At 39.5% G+C, this 18,395-nt stretch overlaps 1 protein-coding gene and 1 long non-coding RNA gene across 23 annotated transcripts in view; one reads left to right on the top strand and one right to left on the bottom strand.

Moving 5' to 3' along the window:
• ARPP21 (cAMP regulated phosphoprotein 21) overlaps positions 1-18,395 on the bottom strand; it is a 154,100-nt gene that overhangs the window by 35,531 nt on the left and 100,174 nt on the right. For 21 of the 22 annotated variants that reach the window (XM_027586141.2, XM_027586140.2, XM_027586145.2 and 18 more), the window contains one exon: positions 14,708-14,834. In XM_027586141.2, the coding sequence (XP_027441942.1) occupies positions 14,708-14,834 (127 nt within the window). Of the gene's footprint in view, positions 1-14,707; positions 14,835-15,091; positions 15,184-18,395 lie in introns of those variants that run through there. The other variant, XM_027586156.1, reaches the window with a different exon arrangement.
• Positions 1,265-18,197, top strand: LOC113918019. Its single transcript, XR_003518427.1, has 3 exons — positions 1,265-1,410; positions 2,281-2,495; positions 18,140-18,197. It is a non-coding gene; the product is annotated as an uncharacterized LOC113918019 (long non-coding RNA).

Below are 18,395 nucleotides of genomic sequence, written 5' to 3'. Positions count from 1 at the left end.
TTCCACCTTACTATCTTTCTTCAACTCTTCAGTTTGAAAAGAATAGGCAGATTTCTGCAAAGCAAGGAAAAGAGGCCTCAGAAGAAACCAAAGCTGCCGACAAACTTGACCTTGGACTTCTAGACCCCATAACTGTCAGAAAAAAATGTCAGTTGTTTACACCACCCCCCCCATTCACAAACAAAGCAGATACTAATTCTCTGAGCTTTGTTACTTGTGCTGAAGACTGGTGCCTGAATAAGAGGCTAAACTACTGGCAAACTCTTAAATTCCTAAAGTTCCAAGCAGAACAGGTGGCTCAATGATCCATCCTGAAAAGGATGCGAAAGCCTATGGTACATTGAAAATCCTTGAATAACTGACCAGCCCAGCAGCGGAATAATTTAGAAATCAACAACTGTACAGTATTCATCTTCTCTTTCATTGTCCTGAGAAGGAAAATGATACAAAGAAGAGGGATAAAGAGGATTGGGAAGAGGTAGAGCTTTGGCTCCTGATAGGGTCTTATTGCTATCCTGGGGCACAGTGAGAGCTCAGGACTAAAAATCACATTGGTTAATCCCCATACTTGCTGAATGGCGTGTCTGAAATTAGACTACATAGGTTACCTATCTATAAATTCACAGGTCTCTATTCGCCTTACTGTTTCCAATAGTGGGGAGAAAGTCATTTTGGGCTTATGGGAGCTTATTTAGAAGTATACTTAATAAGTATGTCATGAGTTTTGCCAAATTAATACATTAATTTTCACAGCGGTCACCAAACATGCCATTATGTTCTGCCAGAGATTTAAAAATACCTTTGATGCAAATTTCAGAGACTGAAAATAAATGTAAAAGTAAGTGCTACCAGTCATTTAAATTCGGTTCATTAGGACAATCACATTCACACACACACACACACACACACACACACACACACACACATTTCTTAAAACCCAGTTTCCCCTTTCTCTTTTTTAAATGGTTAAAAAAGACCAGCTAAAGGCAATAATGAGAAAAGGCCCATTTCACAGCTGAACTGTTTTCACTGATGGGAAAACAGAGCAAAGGGTTGGTAATGGCACCTCAATGGCTAGTTGATCAAGAGCAGGGACTCTTGTCTCCATTGTAGTTTCTGTGCCTGGCAAACAGCAGTGCTGAGGGGCACTAGGGAAGGAGGTAGGGAGCAAGTGTTTCCATGGATTTTTATTTTTTACCACATTCCTGTTGCCAAGGAAACCGACTCCTTTGTGTGGCATGTTCATAGAGGCACTTGAGGTAGACTCCAACTCAAAGAGCGTGAGCTCCTTGAATTGTATCACTTTTAACAATGGGAAATTAAAAAGACAAAAGCGCTTGACAGAAGGTGGAAAAATACCCTGAAACTTCTGTGGAGTCCTCCCTGCTTGGGGAGAAGAGCAGCAAGCCGGTAACAACAGTTTATTATGAAATATTTGTTGGATATGGAAGTTAAATAAGATAGATAAATGAGAGATGTGAAAGCTTTAGTCTCCCCTCCCCCCCACCGCTTACATACTTTTTCTTTGAAGGAGAAACCAGGAATGAAGGACTGCTTTGGGAAACATTTCGTGTTGTAATTGTTATTATTCTAGGAGACTCTGTAGGGTGTTTGGGGCTCACTGTGAGTGCTTCCCAGTGACTGAGGCAATGCCGTGGGCCCTTTGGACCTACAAGGTTGGGAGCAGGGTGATTGCCTTCATTGCTATTAAAATTGTGTCACACACTATTCCAAATTGAATTTTAAATTTTCCATTTGTTTTCTGCCAGTATAGAAAATATTGTATATTAAATATTGATTTATGTATATTGTCCTTATATTCTGTAATACTGTTAAATTCCCTAATGAGTTCTAGTAGTTGTTTTGTACACTGTTTAGAATTTTTTATGTAAATATGCTTGTCACCTGCACATACAATTTTACTTCTAAAAAAGACCATGTCACAGAAATGTCAGAAGACTCAGTTTACATGCAAGTGTAAAATGAGTTTTGAGTGAGTAAAAATGTTATATTAATAAAAAAGTGGCATGATCTATGATTGCAATACATGTATGTGTCGGTCATGTGTACATACATAAGCTCAAAGGCAGAAAAAGAAGAGGCAAAAATAATCCATTATCGTGTTGGTACGGAGTTTTTTGCGTCTTTTTTAAAACATCCTTTACTGCAAGTACTGTGTTGTTTTGACAGTTTATAAAAGTTATATATGCATAAGAAAACTACAAAAGTTGCCCACTAAAACAATCTTCTCTTCCTCCTAATTCTTGCCATGATTTTCAGCAAGGCAGAACTTTTGTCTCTGATTTATACTTTGGATTGTTCTGTTTAAGTCACCTCCGCAGTAGGAGCTGAGCCTTTCTGACCAGATAGATCTAGTTAGTCTCAACTGGGGAAATCGAAGTGTCCATCAAGATGCACTGAAGAGCGCCTCAAGCTTTCTGATCTCCGCAGTGTATGTAATACCACACAGTCTGCTTAACACCCTCTGTGCCTAGGTGAGTAATTAGAGTGATATTGGTTGATAAGTTGCTACTGTTGGAAAACAGTGCATGGAATGCCTGCTCAGAGCTGGCTTGGCAAATTTGACTGCATGCTCTTAGAATAAATTGGGATGTATACTCCACTGCACTACCCTGCATTCTGCAAAGTGCATTTGGGGCTCATTCTGGCCCCTCTTCCTGCCACTAATTTCTTATTCTCAAAACAATTATGACCCACATGGCTCATGAAAAGTGCAGTGCTGGACCTAATACAAAAATAAAAGTAAAACACAAGAGTAAGAGCATTTGGGAGAATGTTAAAAATTCAATTATAATGAGTCTCTAGGTGCCTTCAAGGAAATGGTGAGGGGATCAGGAAGAAGATGTCAGCAAGCCATTAGGGATTGGTGGCAGTCCTTGCAGGGCATCGAAACCATCACGGCAGCCAGGGAGGGTCAGCGGGCAACTGGGAATAGCACCTGGGAGAGACCACAGAGGCAGGCCCCGGGCAGCTTAAAGGATTTGGATGAGAGCTTAAGTGTGAAGGCTACTGCATGCTGCTGACATGCTCTTCCAATGAACAGATGTGCAGAAATGCCTGTGCCATGGAATCATGCTGTAACAGCTGAATCAATTAGTGACCCTACTTGTAAGCATGTGACCCCCCCCCGGCCCCTCCACCGCCCAGACTCTAAAGAGGTTGTGTGAGTCATTGTGTTTCTTCTAGAATTATACTACTTCTCCTAGGCTCAGACAATCTTGTGGCCTTCCTGGGTTATAGAGATTGCTACTTGGCTCTGAACTAAAATGTTCATGAACCACTCATGTGGACAGGATGGCCCATGGCATTTCAGGACTGAAGGGAGTGATGAGAGTCTGTTCTTATGCTGATGGTCTGGGGAAGGGGCAAAAACTAGCATGTGTGAGTCCATGCAGATTGGTTTTACTGAATATCCATTTGTGTCCCTACAAAAAGCAGTCACATCTGAAGACAGTAGAAAGAAGAAAGAATTTCAGAAAACAGCACATTTTAGGGCTGCTGACTTCTGAGGTCGTGTCCTTTAAATTTAATGGTTTGTACACTGCTCTCTTTTCAAAGAAGGAACAGCAAAATGTCTAAGCAATAGTGAGCCCCTTGGAAATGACAAATTTAAACATCATCCAAAAGCCTGACAATTTTCCTGTGGGCACCACTGCATCATTGAATTTGGGAAACAAAATAAAAATAACATCCTTCAAGATGCTCTTCACTTTTTTATCACTACAATTTTCCAAGTTTGAAGTAACCAACCCTGAGGGTAACTTTATGCTGGCTCTAAGGACAGCAAGGTGGAGAGAAGACAGTTTAGTACTCTTGATGTTCTCTGTTCAGAAGGTGGGGAAAACCCAGCACATTCTCCTTAATCATTGGCATGTTGGATCATGAATATCTCTGGAGGTATTAGGTGTCCTATCTCATAATGGAAAGGAGTGTGTGGAATGGAAAGAAATAAGTTTAATAAATTAAAAGAGAAGAAATGCAGACAACTAAAGCCTGGTATGAAAATCACCCAGAGTTTAGAGTGAAAAGTATGTTTATTATAAAGAGAAAGAAACAAAAAAAAAAAAAAAAAAAAAGAGAAGGAAAGAGAGAGGTCCAGGGAATTAAAGATAGAAAGTAAATAAAATGAGAAGTCAGATTTGGAGATGGAAAATCAATGAATACCATGAAAAGCTGAAAAAAAAGTGCTTCCAAAGAAAGGAGGGACTGAAAAATAAGGCGATTTATAGATGAAGGCAAAGTTAGCTGCAGTAACAAGAAATTGGAACAAATTGCAACAAATTAACAAGAAAGAAAAGGGGGAGAAAATTAAAAGGATGGAGGAAGACTGCATACGCCACAAAATATCCTAACTTCTCTTCATTTAGTTCAGTGAAACTATCGGGTAAACCTGACCACTTGGAACTAGTAGTTTGGGTTCTTTAGATTTTTCTAGAGTTCAGATTCTCTCAGGAAAGCTGTGCATGAATGTTAGAATTTTGGAAATAAAAACACATAATTGGTATGCTTTTCTTGCCACCTTTCTTTCCTTGCCATCTCTAAACCAAATCTTTCTTTTCTCTAACAAACTACTGCTTCTACTTTTGGTTGCATAATACAAAAAATAAACGATACTGCTATGATCTATCTTACTCCCTATCTTTGTAGAAAAGCAGAAATCCTAACCACACCAGTAGTGCTTAACTGCATAACAAATGAGTAGATAAACACCAAAAGCTACATAAAATGCAAAGTGCTAAAGCAACTCTCAGAAACATGTTGAATAAATCCATTTTACTATATAACCACCTAGGGGACAGAGAGAACCTGGCCATCTGTATTGTTTTGGTTACCTGTAAGGCTTTCAGATCTAAAAATAGCATGATTCCTATTATTGCTCCTAATAATGTTAACCTTTCTCATAACCCCGTCTTAATACTTCTCATTCCCATTTCTGTAAATGGAATAATTAGGCCAATTAATGAAAGAAACACATGAACATTTCCATAGAAACCTTTCCCAGACTCATATTTTTAGAACAGCATGTTCCGCGAGGATTTATCCATGTGACTTCCACTGATGTTAACAGAAACCAGACAAGTAAAGCCTCATGTAACTCTTTGATAATCGACCCCCTCTGCTTTTAGTAACATAATAATGCAGACACCCAAGGTACCCATGGCTTCCTCAAGGTGGTCAAATGCAACAATTTCTGCATTGCTTCTCTGAGTGACTGTTGGTTATACATTTTTAAAAATGTATTTAAAAATATATAGAGGGATTATTAAGGCTTTAAGCATTAAAATATATGTAAATTATACATAGGATAACTAGACAAATCTTTTTTAAAACCATCAAGTTTGGAGAAGGCGTTTTAAGACTAAAAAAGAAAATCCCACTGTCTAGAAATTAATATATCTTATTGGTCACGCTGGTATTCCAAATTCTTTCTTTAGCTCTGATGGTCCTTCCTCCTATCTCCACCCATTCCCCAAAGGAAGAAAGTCAAGGGGAGGAATACCATAAGAGCAAAGAAAGAGAAGATCTTTTTCAAAGATAAAACTCCTCTTAGTTGCATTGACACTGCTTAATAAGTCAAGCTGAAAATACAGGATTCACTGTCAACTTTACACAAGTGCTCTGGTTAAATAAATTTATAGACTCCATTAAAGTACATTTTGCCCCATCCCAAATGTGTTTCAGAACAACATTAAAGAGATAATAATCTTTTTTCCTACTAGGAGATGTTATTATGAACAATATTCTATCACAACAAAAATAGTACTACTACAAGAAGAAAAAAGCTAAACATATCACTGTTTATTGAACTTCCATGCAGGCCTATCAGGAAAGGAGCTGTGGCTTTGGTCTATTTTCAAATATACACGTGTTGTAGATAATGACATTTTCCTGCCAGAAACGCCACCAAGTCCATTCCTTTGTTAAAAACTCAAAAGAGAGCTAAGTGATTGAAGAAAGGAGTTGCCTTGAACAGACGGTCCTATGAGCAGTTTTCAGGGTGTGGTTACTCCCTGCCATCTGAACAATTTCAAAACTAATCTGTTGAAATGAGTGTTGATGGGAACATTATTCCTTTAAATTTATAAAAATTCATAAATTTCTAAGCATACACAAATCCAAACATACTATCCCCCTGAAAGCGGCCCAAAGGGTCTGTGACCTATTCCTTGGGCAAGTGTCTGAACTTTGAAAAAGGTGTGTATTTGTTTGTTGCTGTGGATTCGTTTGTTAGGCTGTCTCTCTATCTGATTTCATACCATTTAACTACACTTTTGCTCTTACTCATATTTGAGATGGAGACTGAGAGGTTTCCATTTAGTCTTTTCAATCTTCACACATTCTCTCCTCTCTCTCTCATACACACACCAACACATACACACAGCCACCTAACCCTCCGTGTTCATGCTAACTTGAAAAGAGGTACACATATTATTCATTCTTTCAACACTTCTGAGTCCCTGTTGTGTTGTGGAATCATGCTATATTTACTTTCTATCTCAAAATTTGGATCTGTAAACATTAATGCACTAATTCTAAATATAATTCATTAGCGCTGTGAATTGTGCAAGACTGTTGAATCAGAGACCTGTACCTCTGAAACAAATAATATGTTATATGTAAAAAAAAAAAAAGAAGAAGAAGAAGATAGAATGAAGGGGGGAAATCGGAGGGGGAGACGAACCATGAGAGACTATGGACCCTGAGAAACAAACTGAGGGTTCTAGAGGGGAGGTGGGTGGGGGGATGGGTTAGCCTGGTGATGGGTATTAAAGAGGGCATGTTCTACATGGAGCACTGGGTGTTATATGCAAACAGTGAACTATGGAACACTACATCAAAAATTAATGATGTAATGTATGGTGATTAACATAACATAATAAAAAAATAAAAACACAAAAACATATGAAATAATAAAAAAAGAGTCAGACGCTAACTACGAAGTATTAATTTTTGCCTAAAATATAAATAATGTCAAATCAAAGAGTGAATTTGTGTAGGTTCCTTTCTTTTGCTACAGCTTATACATAGGCCAGCCATGATCAAAAATTTGCTATCTATGACATTGTTCTCCAGATGGCAGGCCATTAGCACTAGCATCCCCTGGGAATGTGCTCAAATGTGCTCGAAATGTAGAATCTCAGGACTCACCCCAGAACTACTGTGTCAAAATATGCCATCTGATCAAGATCTTAGGTAGTATATATGCCTATTAAAGTTTAGGGAGCCCTGGCTACAGTAACCCTCCCTCAAACACCCACAACATGGGAGGGGCTGAGAATGGCATTTACAAGCTCTTCTCAGGAATCCAGAGAGGCATGGAAAAATCCAATGGCCTGTTATACAGCTAGTGTTTCTGACAGGCTGAACCCTCCAATCATACAAGTCCTCAGTGAAGAACTCCCTACACACAAAAGGTTTTCTGCATATGTAGAATGGAGGTTTGAATCAATGCAATCTATATCCTAAAGGTCAGAGTGTCCCTAAAGATTCCTGGATTAGGCTGTTATCCTATCATCAGTTAGCAAAATAAAACAAACAGGATCTACATTCCCTGACCTGATTTTCTCTTCCTTCGGTGTTCTTCTGTATGCTCTTTATTTACATATATTTTGAATTCATTGCAAATGTTCTTTATCTGCATCCATCCTTCTTCTCTTTGATCAACTGGACAACACGAAGCCTGTTGCAAGGCTTGTTTTTATCTTCTCTAACAGGACAGAGAAAGATGATACTCTGAGGGGGTCGAAGCTCCAATTTCTGTCTTATGAAGGGGGAGGGGTGATAACACATCTCCCAAGTTTTCTGTTTGCATGCTCTCCTTATAACCTGCATGTGGTACCAAGTTCAAATATCCAAGGACAGAATCTCACAAGTCAGACTTGGTTCACACTGAGTAAGCCTGCTGGGTTTCTGAAACCTGTGTTTGTCCATGAATCTGTGAAGACTGAGGTAGTAGAAGCCCCCCACCCCCCTTTCTGGCTCTGACAAGAAAGATGCCACACCAGGCAGGAGGCTGACCTTCCTCAGTTTCCTCATTTAACCAAACTGAGCATTTAAATTCTGAGTCTACTATTCATACCTCATGATGGCTGTTTGGCAGAGTGTAAGAGAGAGTCCAAGTGAGGCTTATGTTAAATATAAGTGAAAGAGTGAGTCAAGCAGCTCAAACAATTTTGAAGACCTCCATCATTGTCTCCTGCAAGGATTCCAGCTCTGCTTTGCCAGGCCGAGTTGGTTCGTCATTTACCCCACCCAGAGCCCTGACAGGACCGGAGCAGAAGTAAACTAAATAGGCTTAAGGAAGCCCCACAAAAGCTGCATGGGCTTTTGCAATATGATGCATTATTTAAGACTTCTTTTTCATGGTTTCTTTCTGAGCTATAATTTGAAAAGTAAAACATTTTCACAGAAATTGTACTATGAAACTGGTTTTTACCCAAAATGAAGCATTCAGCAGGTGGCTGGGAGTGGAGGAGGGAGGCAGGAAAGGGATTTAAAAAACAGAGGTAAGCAGCATCTCCAGAGTTTTCAGAATCTACCCCAAAGGATGCTGCAGTTATAAACTAACCGAATGAAGCGTTCCCTCAAGTATTGTGTTTCCCCCTTCCTGCTCTGCTCTGCGGCCATTCTACTTTCACGGCATTTAAGAATCCAGGTTCTCCTGATCTATCAGGAAAGCAGCACTGTTGGACCGCCTGTTGTAAACAGTAATCTACATTATTCTTCTACCTAAACCTAGAGTAATATCATTGGCATTAAGCAAAGTGTTGGAAGCCTGGCACATAAGGGATGTAGGCAACAGTGTGTGGGAACAGCTTACCCAAACCTCATTGGTCACAGGGCCTTACCTTCTGGACTATTTTTATGGAATGTTTCTAACGTTTTTTAGGGAATCAAACATGTCTTAATTATTTGAGGAAAAAAACAACAACAACAAATGATAACATGCTTTGAATAACTTCAAAGTTTCCCCCACATCCTTGGACTCCAGGGAAACTGAGGGTAATCTTTGCCTTAAGATTTATGTCAGGACTATAGGAAGTCTTATAATTGGAGTTGTGAATATCACCCCTTAGCCACGGATAGAACTAGTTAGCAGAAAATCATCAAAAGTATAGAAGATCTGAACAGCAAAATAAATTGACAGGATTTTAATTGACATGTCTACAACATTTCTGCCAAACAACAGCAGAGTACCCAGTTGTTTTCAAGAGTTTATGGAACATTCAGCAAGTTAGACCATATCCTGGTCCATAAAACCAACCTCAACAATCTTCTAAGAGTTGAAATCATACAGAGATGTTCTTTAATTGTAACGGAATCAGTCTAGAATCAATGACAGAAATACAACAGGGAAACCTCCAAACACTTGGGTATTAAACAAAACACCTCTAAATAATCCATAGATCAAGGAGGAAATCTCACAGAAAATAAAAAATATATATATATATATATATACACAAATGAATGAAATGGAAATAAAGCCACATAAAAATATGGGGCACATTGTTAAAGCAAGGCTATAAAGGAAACCTATAGCACTAAGTATGCTTGCATTAAAAAAGAGAAAATGTCCTAAATCTGTAATCTCACTTCCTACCTCAAGAAACTACATAAAGTAGAACAAAATAAAGCAAATGTGTGCAGAAAGAAGAAAATAAAAAGATAAGAACAGAAATCAATGAAATCGAAACAATAAAATAGAGAAATCAATGAAACAAAGTGGTAGTTCCTTGAAAAGTTCAATAAAATTGATAAATCTAGCAAGACTTACAAAACTGAGAAGGGAGAATGTAAAAATCACCAATAGTAAGAAAACAAACAAACAAACAAACAAACAAACAAACAGGATATCCCAACATATCCTGCAGCCATTCAAAGGATAATAAAGAAATACCACTAATAACTTTTCACTCATAAATCCAGCAACTTAGAAGAAATGAGCCAATTCCTCAATGACCACAAAGGACCAAAACTCAGCAAAGATGAGACAGATCATCTGAATACTCTTGTAACCATAACAATTTCATAATTAAAAGCTCTAGGAATTATATTTATGTAAAAAGTAAAAAAAATAATGCTTCTGGAAATCCCCAGGCCCAGAGAGGGTCACTGGAGGATTCTATCAAACATTTAATTCGGCACCATTTTTACACAATTCCTTCCAAAAAACAGAAGAAAAAGGAACACTTCCCAATTCATTTTATGAGGCCATTATTATTCTGATACCAAAACCAGGATTTATTCATCCCCACATGCCCACTTACAAAAGCGTATAGGACTTTACAAGCCCATTTTTGTGGCTTTTAGAACATGTGCAAGATTGTGGAGAGTGGAGAATGAAGCTACATATATTTCTTTTTTAGTCAAACTGAGAAAGGAATTTAGAGTTGGAGACAAGATCCAAGATGAATTCTTTTTTTTTTCTCTCTCTCTCTCTTTTCAATATGTGACCCGCACATAAATGTCTCAGCTGTGCTCTGTCATTGGCCGTTAGTGACCAGCACTGCAAAGGAATATGAAAGCCTGTGGTTGGTCAGGAGCCAAAGTCCAGAGTCCCCCATTTGTTCTGCTATTAGTCAACCTGGTTGTGCTTGGATAATTAATTAGGTGCTATCTGCCTCCGTAACACGGGCCTGCAGGTTTAGTTCCAAGGGGCTCGTTTCTCTATGATCATCTGTGACAGTAAATAAAGGCAACACTAGTAACTAGGCTTATGTGATTGTGATAAAGTGATTAATGCACAGGTTTAAAACCAGGCAAGCCTGGGTGCTCCTCCCAATCTGATCAACCTTGAGACCCTGGGTAACTTATTTCTGAACAGGGGTGCTCACAGCTATTTCCCTTGTAAATTTGTGGTGGGGATGAAAAAATGCGATGTTTGTAAATACTTCACATAGCAACTAGCCCCTTAGAGACCTAACTGATGGTGCCTATAGTTACTACTAACATGTTTGTGGCCTTAAAAACATTTTTAGGGACGCCTGGGTGGCTCAGTCAGTTAAGCGTTTGCCTTTGGCTCGGGTCATGATCCCAGGGTCCTGGGATCCAGCCGCACATCGGGCTCCTTGCTCAGCGGGGAGTCTGCTTCTCCCTCTCTCTCTATCCTGCTTATGCTCTCTCTCTCAAATAAATAAAACTTTTAAAAACAAAACAAAACAAAAAGTTTTTAAACCAGAATAAAATCATAGCAACATAGGTATTAACTAAATGCAAGACGGTAACTGACTACTAAGTAAGCCTAAAATATAAAGAAATGAAACGCTTGCTCCTCAGTACTCCATTTCAGTATTTGATCCATGGAAAAATCCTGTTCTCAGGTGGGACATTTTCACTTCCAAGTCTTTCAAAGCTGGAAGGATTTGAAAACCACAGTCTTTTTAGCTTGAACCTGATAACTGCCTTTCTATGCAGCTTCAGGTCATAGGGGGTACCTGATAATGTTAAATTGACAACATATTTTTTTCCATTAGAGACACTTCTGTATTAATGGTTTTTATATCCCTCATATATGTAGCTACAAAATCCAAATATCACTGTTCAAATCTACCATTCATTAATGACCCTTGTTTGTAATCCCCACCAGTTCTTTCGGAGGCTTAGCACCTTTGGTAGAGTAAAGAGTACAAAAAATCACCAGGAGGAAGAATTTATGTCCCCCTATTGGGCCTCAGGGTAAGGCCTATTTAGTCAATTGTAGAATATCCTATTTCCTTTATAAAAATCCACTATGTGTAGTTTTAAGGCCTAGGAATGATGTCGTGACTTACAGAGATTTCAATTTGGTCAAGAATGTAGGACAAAGAAGAAATACTTTTCACGACCGTTAAATAAAGATTAAGAACAGTGTCAAGAAGCAAACTGGGATTAAACTCTCATTTGGTTGTAACTGAGATAAATTTGCTCCACACTAATGTCTAACCCTGTGATACGGAGTTTACTCTGACGCAGGCCAGGCAGTACCAGATACTCTGACACACGCCAGGCAGTACCAGATACTCCTACGCAGGCCAGGCAGTACCAGATGATGGTGGGAGAAGGTCAGGTCCCTGAGACTCAGGGCATCACTGTGGGGTGGTGCCAGACCACCCCTTGTCCTAAGGTCACTTTACAGAGAGAGAGGGCCTATCTTCAAGCTCCTCCAGGAACTGTGGCTCCCCCAAATAACCACCTTGCCCCTTTGGGAAATCTCTGTTAGTGTCTAAGCTCAGCAAAAGGCCTCCTAGCTGTAGTCACGTACTGTCACAGAACCATGGCATGAGCTGGATGGCTGGGATTTTGTTAGCAGAGGTGATTCTTAGTGAGGTCAGGGGACACTGTCTTCCCAAACCTTCAGTAAGTTCAACACCACGCTGGAAACTGCACTGAGATTTTCGGCTCATACCAGGTGTGGTGGTCTCAAAAGCTAGGAGCTCAAAGGTCTCATGTGCATATTGACGCTGTCCCTTCTGGGAGGGTATCATTCACACATCAATTCCTTTTTCTCATCTCCCCACTCCCCACAGACCATCTTAGCTCCACTCACCTCCTTGACACCTGAAGCACTTCTGTTTTGGATATGGTGCTACTTTAAAATGCACCCCTCCTAATTGCGATGCTGTTACCTCGCCTTGGGGCTGGCATTTCCATGGTGATGCGGGATCATGGGACAAGTCAGTGTCTCCAGGCTGCCAGGGAATGTAGTTGGAGCCAGTTAGGTCTCCATGAGACCGGGGGAGGTTCTGCATCCCTAAATTCTCCCACAGTGTTTTAAAAAATATAACAAAATATCACAGTGTTCTTGCTAATATTGACACTCATCAATGAGGACAGTGGAGAAGGGTCAAGGGGAGCCCAAGGCTTGTCCTAAATCTACTGTTGCCCAGCGAACATATTCATCCAACTGTCTCAGTCCCTCACACAGACCCAGAGTTTTCAGGTTTTAGTAGGTCCCAGAATGTTTGTAACTGCACGCCTGCGTAGGAACTATACTCGAACACAAGGCTGAAATATCTCTTCAGGAAACTGTCAAATAATGGCAGTAAACTAAAATTTGGTCAATCATTACCATTAGATATCTGCACCTTTCTTCTACAAGCATTGGTAACCAAAAGGAAAACTTCACAGTGGCCTCTGGACCAGTAGCTAGAAGATCATAAATTAATTCTCTGACAAACATTAGCAGGAGGAATGCAAGCAGCACATCACTATAGTATATATCTAAATTGATAGCACCGTTACTGCCACGTGATAGAGATAATAACATTCTCCAACAATCAGAGAAAATATTACCCAACTATTTTCTTAAAATAACTGATCATTTTAAACGCTTTTGTGTTCAGGGCACCTGGGTGGCTCAGTCGGTTGAGCGTCTGCCTTCGGCTCAGGTCATGATCTCAAAATCCTCTCCCTCTCCCTCTCCCACTTCTATCTCTCAAATAAATAAAATCTTTAAAAAAAATAAAAAAAAATAAACCCTTTTGTGTTCTTATTACTATGAAAATGTAAAATCAATTCAGAGGTCAATGTGTATTTTTCCTCCAAACTATTACAGTGTTGAAACAAAAGACAGTCTGGCTGGCAGCAAAACATTTCTCTAACTCTTCTCCCACAGACTTTAAATAGGCCATGAGCCGAACCAAAGACTCTATACCTATCTGCAGTACAGAGGAACTGAGTCATTGCTCCAATCTGACAAGATGCTAGTCGTGTCCACATTCCTGTTCTCAGGGTATCTGTTCTTGGTGTGAACCCTTGGCAAGGACTGTGCTTTTTGTCTGCTTATAAAAATTGTACATCTCCCATATACACCACACGTATATGTTCATATCACAGATGCATATACATATAATCAGCACAGAGATCTGATGGCAGAACAGCCATTCAGGAGACAGTGGGAGCACGTGCTCTAGCACAACCTACTTACGGAAGGCAGGGTCCCCCAGTCAGGCGGTCTTCAGCATGGCAATGAGCAGTTTCCCCTGCAGAGTGGTCAGCAGGAAGGACACAAGCCTCTCCCTAGCACAAGTCACTCAGCCCTGCTGGGTTCCTGCTGCTCTCTGGGCACCGGCATGCCATTAGGAGTGTGACACAGTAGGGAAAGAGACCGGTTCACTGTGAGACCTACTACTCACTCTCGTACAGTGTATCGGCCCCCCTTCCCACTGCACAGTGGCTGCCAAGCTCTGGGCGGGAGGCGTGTGGCCCTCGAGAAAGTGAGCCATGGAGTCAGAGTTCCACCGGGGATACGGGCTGCAGTGTCGGGGGCCTTCTTCTAAAAACAGTACTTTTTAGGATGGCATGGAAACAACCTGATTTGGTCCCCTAGCCTTAGGAACAGGGGAAGGATTTCTTCAGGTTGAAAATGAAAAAAAAAAAAAGAAAGAAAAGAAAAAGGTATGAACTAGGAAGATAAGGATGTGGTTGGCACTCTGCTTTAAAAGAAATTAAGAAGATCCAAAAATAATTCATGGAGACTGTATTTAGCATGCATGTCTGGGGTGCTCGAGTGACATGGGCTTCACCTTCTTGTACCTGTTACTTTTCCACACAGAGTTAATCCAATGCTCCGTTATCTTGTCCGGGTAAAGGAAATGAGGCGATTTAAACTGCCAAGCTTGGATACTCATCCAAAGAGGACAGCTGAGGTATTTACATGCAAAAATCACCGGTTTAGAGGAGGGCATGGAAAACAGACTGCAAGTACCTGCTTGTTGTGCTGCCTGCGGCATTGGCTGACCCCTCTGAGCACTGTACTGAACGGAGGCCAGGGGTCGGTACTGCTGCGTGGTTGAGGTAGGGTACTGACCAGATGGATAGTAATACACGGACATCTGTGGAAGAAAGAGAACAACCACAGGGAATGAGAAATGTGTACGAAGTAACACTTTTTAACATAAAATACGTGGTCATCTTATGACATACTACGATTGTAGTAGATTGTAAAGATGGCCACCAAACACTTCACCCTGGCCTATGTGTGTGCATGCTACTCTTCTCATGCAGATGTGAAATCGATTCCCCAAGTCCTTGAATCTGGTCTGGCTCTGTGACTTGCTTTGACCAATGTCATGAGGCAGAAATGGCGACTCCGAGACTTGCAAGCCAGGTCCGTAAGAAGACTTGCACTTCTGCTCACACAGGAGGGGCACCCAGCCACCGGGAAAAGAAGTCCAGGCCATCCTGCTGGAGAAAGAGGCCATGTGGAGAAGACCGGCACCCCACTGGACAGGCTATGCCGACATTCTAGGCATGGGAGCGAGGCCATCTTAGATGTTCCAGCCCCAGTCAAGCTGCCTGAGCCATTACCATATAAACCAGAGCTGAACCATCCCTATTGAGTTCTGCTGTAGTTGCTGAATTTTTGTGTTTTCAAATGAAACAAGAGTGAATGAAACAGGGGCACCTGGGTGGCTCAGGTGGTTAAGCGTTTGACTTTAGCTCAGGTCATGATCCCAGGGACCTGGGATCAAGTCCACCATCAGACTCCCTGCTCAGTGGGGAGTCTGCTTCTCCCTCTGCCCCACTCCCCAGGCTTGGGCTCTCTCCCCATCGCTTACTCTCTCTCTCTCTCAAATAAATAAATAAATATAATCTTTAAAAAATTGGGGGGGAATGAAACAGTCATTTACCACAACAAAAAGTTTATGGTAGTTTTAATTATTTAATTTAATTATTGTATTATTATATTATAATTATATTATATATATTATATTATATATTATATTATAGTTATATATATTTAATTATATATAATTAATATATAATTATAATTATTATATAATTATATATAATTATAATTATTATATAATTATATATAATTATAATTATTATATCTAACAAATTGTTTTCCTAATGGAAACACAAGTGAGACGTGAAAACTACTAATCTCTAGCCTATAAGAAGCAGGGGTTGGAATTACGAAATATGGTCAAGTCTATCAAAGCACTTGGCAGAGTGATTGGCACAGAGCCAGTATCCAAAAGAATTTATGTTCAATCTGAAAAAAGAAAATATATTTAAAATAATGTTTATGTCACCTACTGTCACTTTCTAATGACTGGGAATAGCAGAAAATATTCTAATTACTTCCAATAAGATTCCAATCAAATGTCTCTTGATTTGGACATTGCCTGCCTCAGTTCATTTATATTAAGGCTGCTCTCTTACTGATCTTGAATAATTTTTCATCTCCTCACCATTCTTCTATCATCTTCTTGAAAGTGTAAACTGAGGTACACTAGGACCAGCCTACAAGTAAGTATCACATACACAGAATAAAATTACAAGCCACTTATATTTGAGAATGGTGATTTCAATGGTGATTTTATTTTCTGATTTGATCATGTCAAATAGGAAACACTTTTTTATTTCAATCTTGCTATTGAAACACATGTATCATGTTTTCTTGACTTAGCATAACATAGGGACAAAAGATAACTTAGAGTGTGTTGAGCTGTGGTTCTGCAACCCCCTGGAATTGTTATGAATTCTAATTCTGTCTGGCAATATGGATTTCCAAGGGTAAGAGACTGAACGAGTCTTGAGTGAACGCGGGTCAGTATTTGGCAAATAACTGATTGTACATTTTGTTTATAGTGATTTTTTTTCTCCCTTTTTTTTGTAAGGCAATTTATAACAATAAAAACCCAAAGAATCCTAGAGTAATAACAGGTTTTAGTTATGCTCTGGCAAATCATGACGCTATTAAAGATTACTACCATTATACATCAGATGCTTCCTAAAATTAAGAACAAGAACAACTATTATGGAATTTATTCATGAGCCTTATATTTCTATGTCCTTTAGGAAGAATAAACAGTTTGTTCCCTTAGGAAAATCTGTGACTTGATTCAATGGAAGCTACTAAATATGTTACACAATCCTTGGTCTTTTCTCTCACATTCAATATGAAACATGAAAATACCTTTAGGGATGAGGGACAGAGTTCAAACATTTAAAAATTCCCTCATAAGCACTAATGGTTTGGATGAAAGTATAACCTCTTGAAGGAGAGCCTCAATTTTTAGTACTCAGTTGTCCTGGTTTGTTCTTGTATTTTTCTCCCACCCTACCTCCTTTGATACCCTGCCAGGCTGTGCTAGAGGTTTGGTCACCTCCATTTAGTACCTCTCTCAGGCAGAGCATCAGCCAGCTCTTAGCACTTACATCTCCCAGTCATATGAAGGAAACGGGGCATGGGCACTTGGCTCTTCCTCATCCTCCCCCATGGAGGAAGGTGCTGAGTGGGGCTAAGAGGAGTCATCAAAGGATCCAAATGCAAGGTTGGAAGGGAGAAAAGAATAAGGATAGCTCCCGAGAGGAGAAAATGTTTATTTTTCAACAACTATGTATATTTTAAGGCATGGAAAACCAAAATATGAGTAGATTAGGAGAGGAAAGCAATAAACGAGAAAAAAGAAGAAGCCATATTAAAAAAAAATCTCTTCTCCCACCAACTTCTTCAAGTCCCTCTTTGCCTTGTGCATGTGTTTCTTGCCTCACCTTCCAGGGGGTGTTCATAAGGCTTACATAACATGGCAGACAAAACTGACTTCAAGGTTATTAAATATTAGGTTCACTTTCTGCATACATTTCATTTATTTCCATATGCCCATGGACTGTACCTCAAGTTCTTTTCATTGTTCCATAGTTGAATAATCAAGCTTTAAAATGTTTACTAAATTGAAACTCACAATGGGTTATATCTTATACATAAGAAGTTCATGCATGCCCAGACTGACCAGGAACCTTGAACATCTGTTTTGTTTTTCTACTCTCCTCCCTTTCTATTTCTAAATCTTTTGAAGAAGTGTCTGTTGCAGACACACCAGGGGTTCTGAGTTGTCTGTGCTCCTGCAGTGCACTAATACTGAAATTCATTCATCAAGGAAGACTTTTTTTTAAAGTCTTTCAAAAAAATTCTTCAATTAAATATCCTGCCAACTCTTCTTCTTGATAGCAGAAATGGGTAAGAAACACTTAGATGCTGTTTAGGGTAAAAGAGCTACACTATTTTCCTCATTAATTAAACTTTAAGTATTTAATTTATTACTAAAATAATTAATACATCAATGAAGTCATTTCTCCTGTAACTTAAAATTATTTTTTCACATCTCCTTAAATCCTACTGGTCAAGAGATATTGCAGAGAAGACAACCGAAGATGAACAATTAATTAATCATTCAAAATAAAATGAACAACTGAATGAAAATCATTTCATGGTGAAGGGTTTTGCATGGCTCAAAAAGAAAATAATTTATTCAAGATGTTAAGGCAGTGAAACAAATAATACAAAGGTGACACCGTACTTTAAACAGCTCATCCAATGCAATATTTCTTAATTAGGATGGAATTTGCTCGGGATATGTGTGCCTTGAAAATGGACCAGAAAA

Source organism: Zalophus californianus, chromosome 1 (genome assembly GCF_009762305.2).
Source record: "Zalophus californianus isolate mZalCal1 chromosome 1, mZalCal1.pri.v2, whole genome shotgun sequence".
NCBI classification, from domain to species: Eukaryota; Metazoa; Chordata; class Mammalia; order Carnivora; family Otariidae; genus Zalophus; species Zalophus californianus.
The sequence above is the reverse complement of the archived record's forward strand: the minus strand, read 5'-3'. Positions and strand labels throughout refer to the sequence as shown.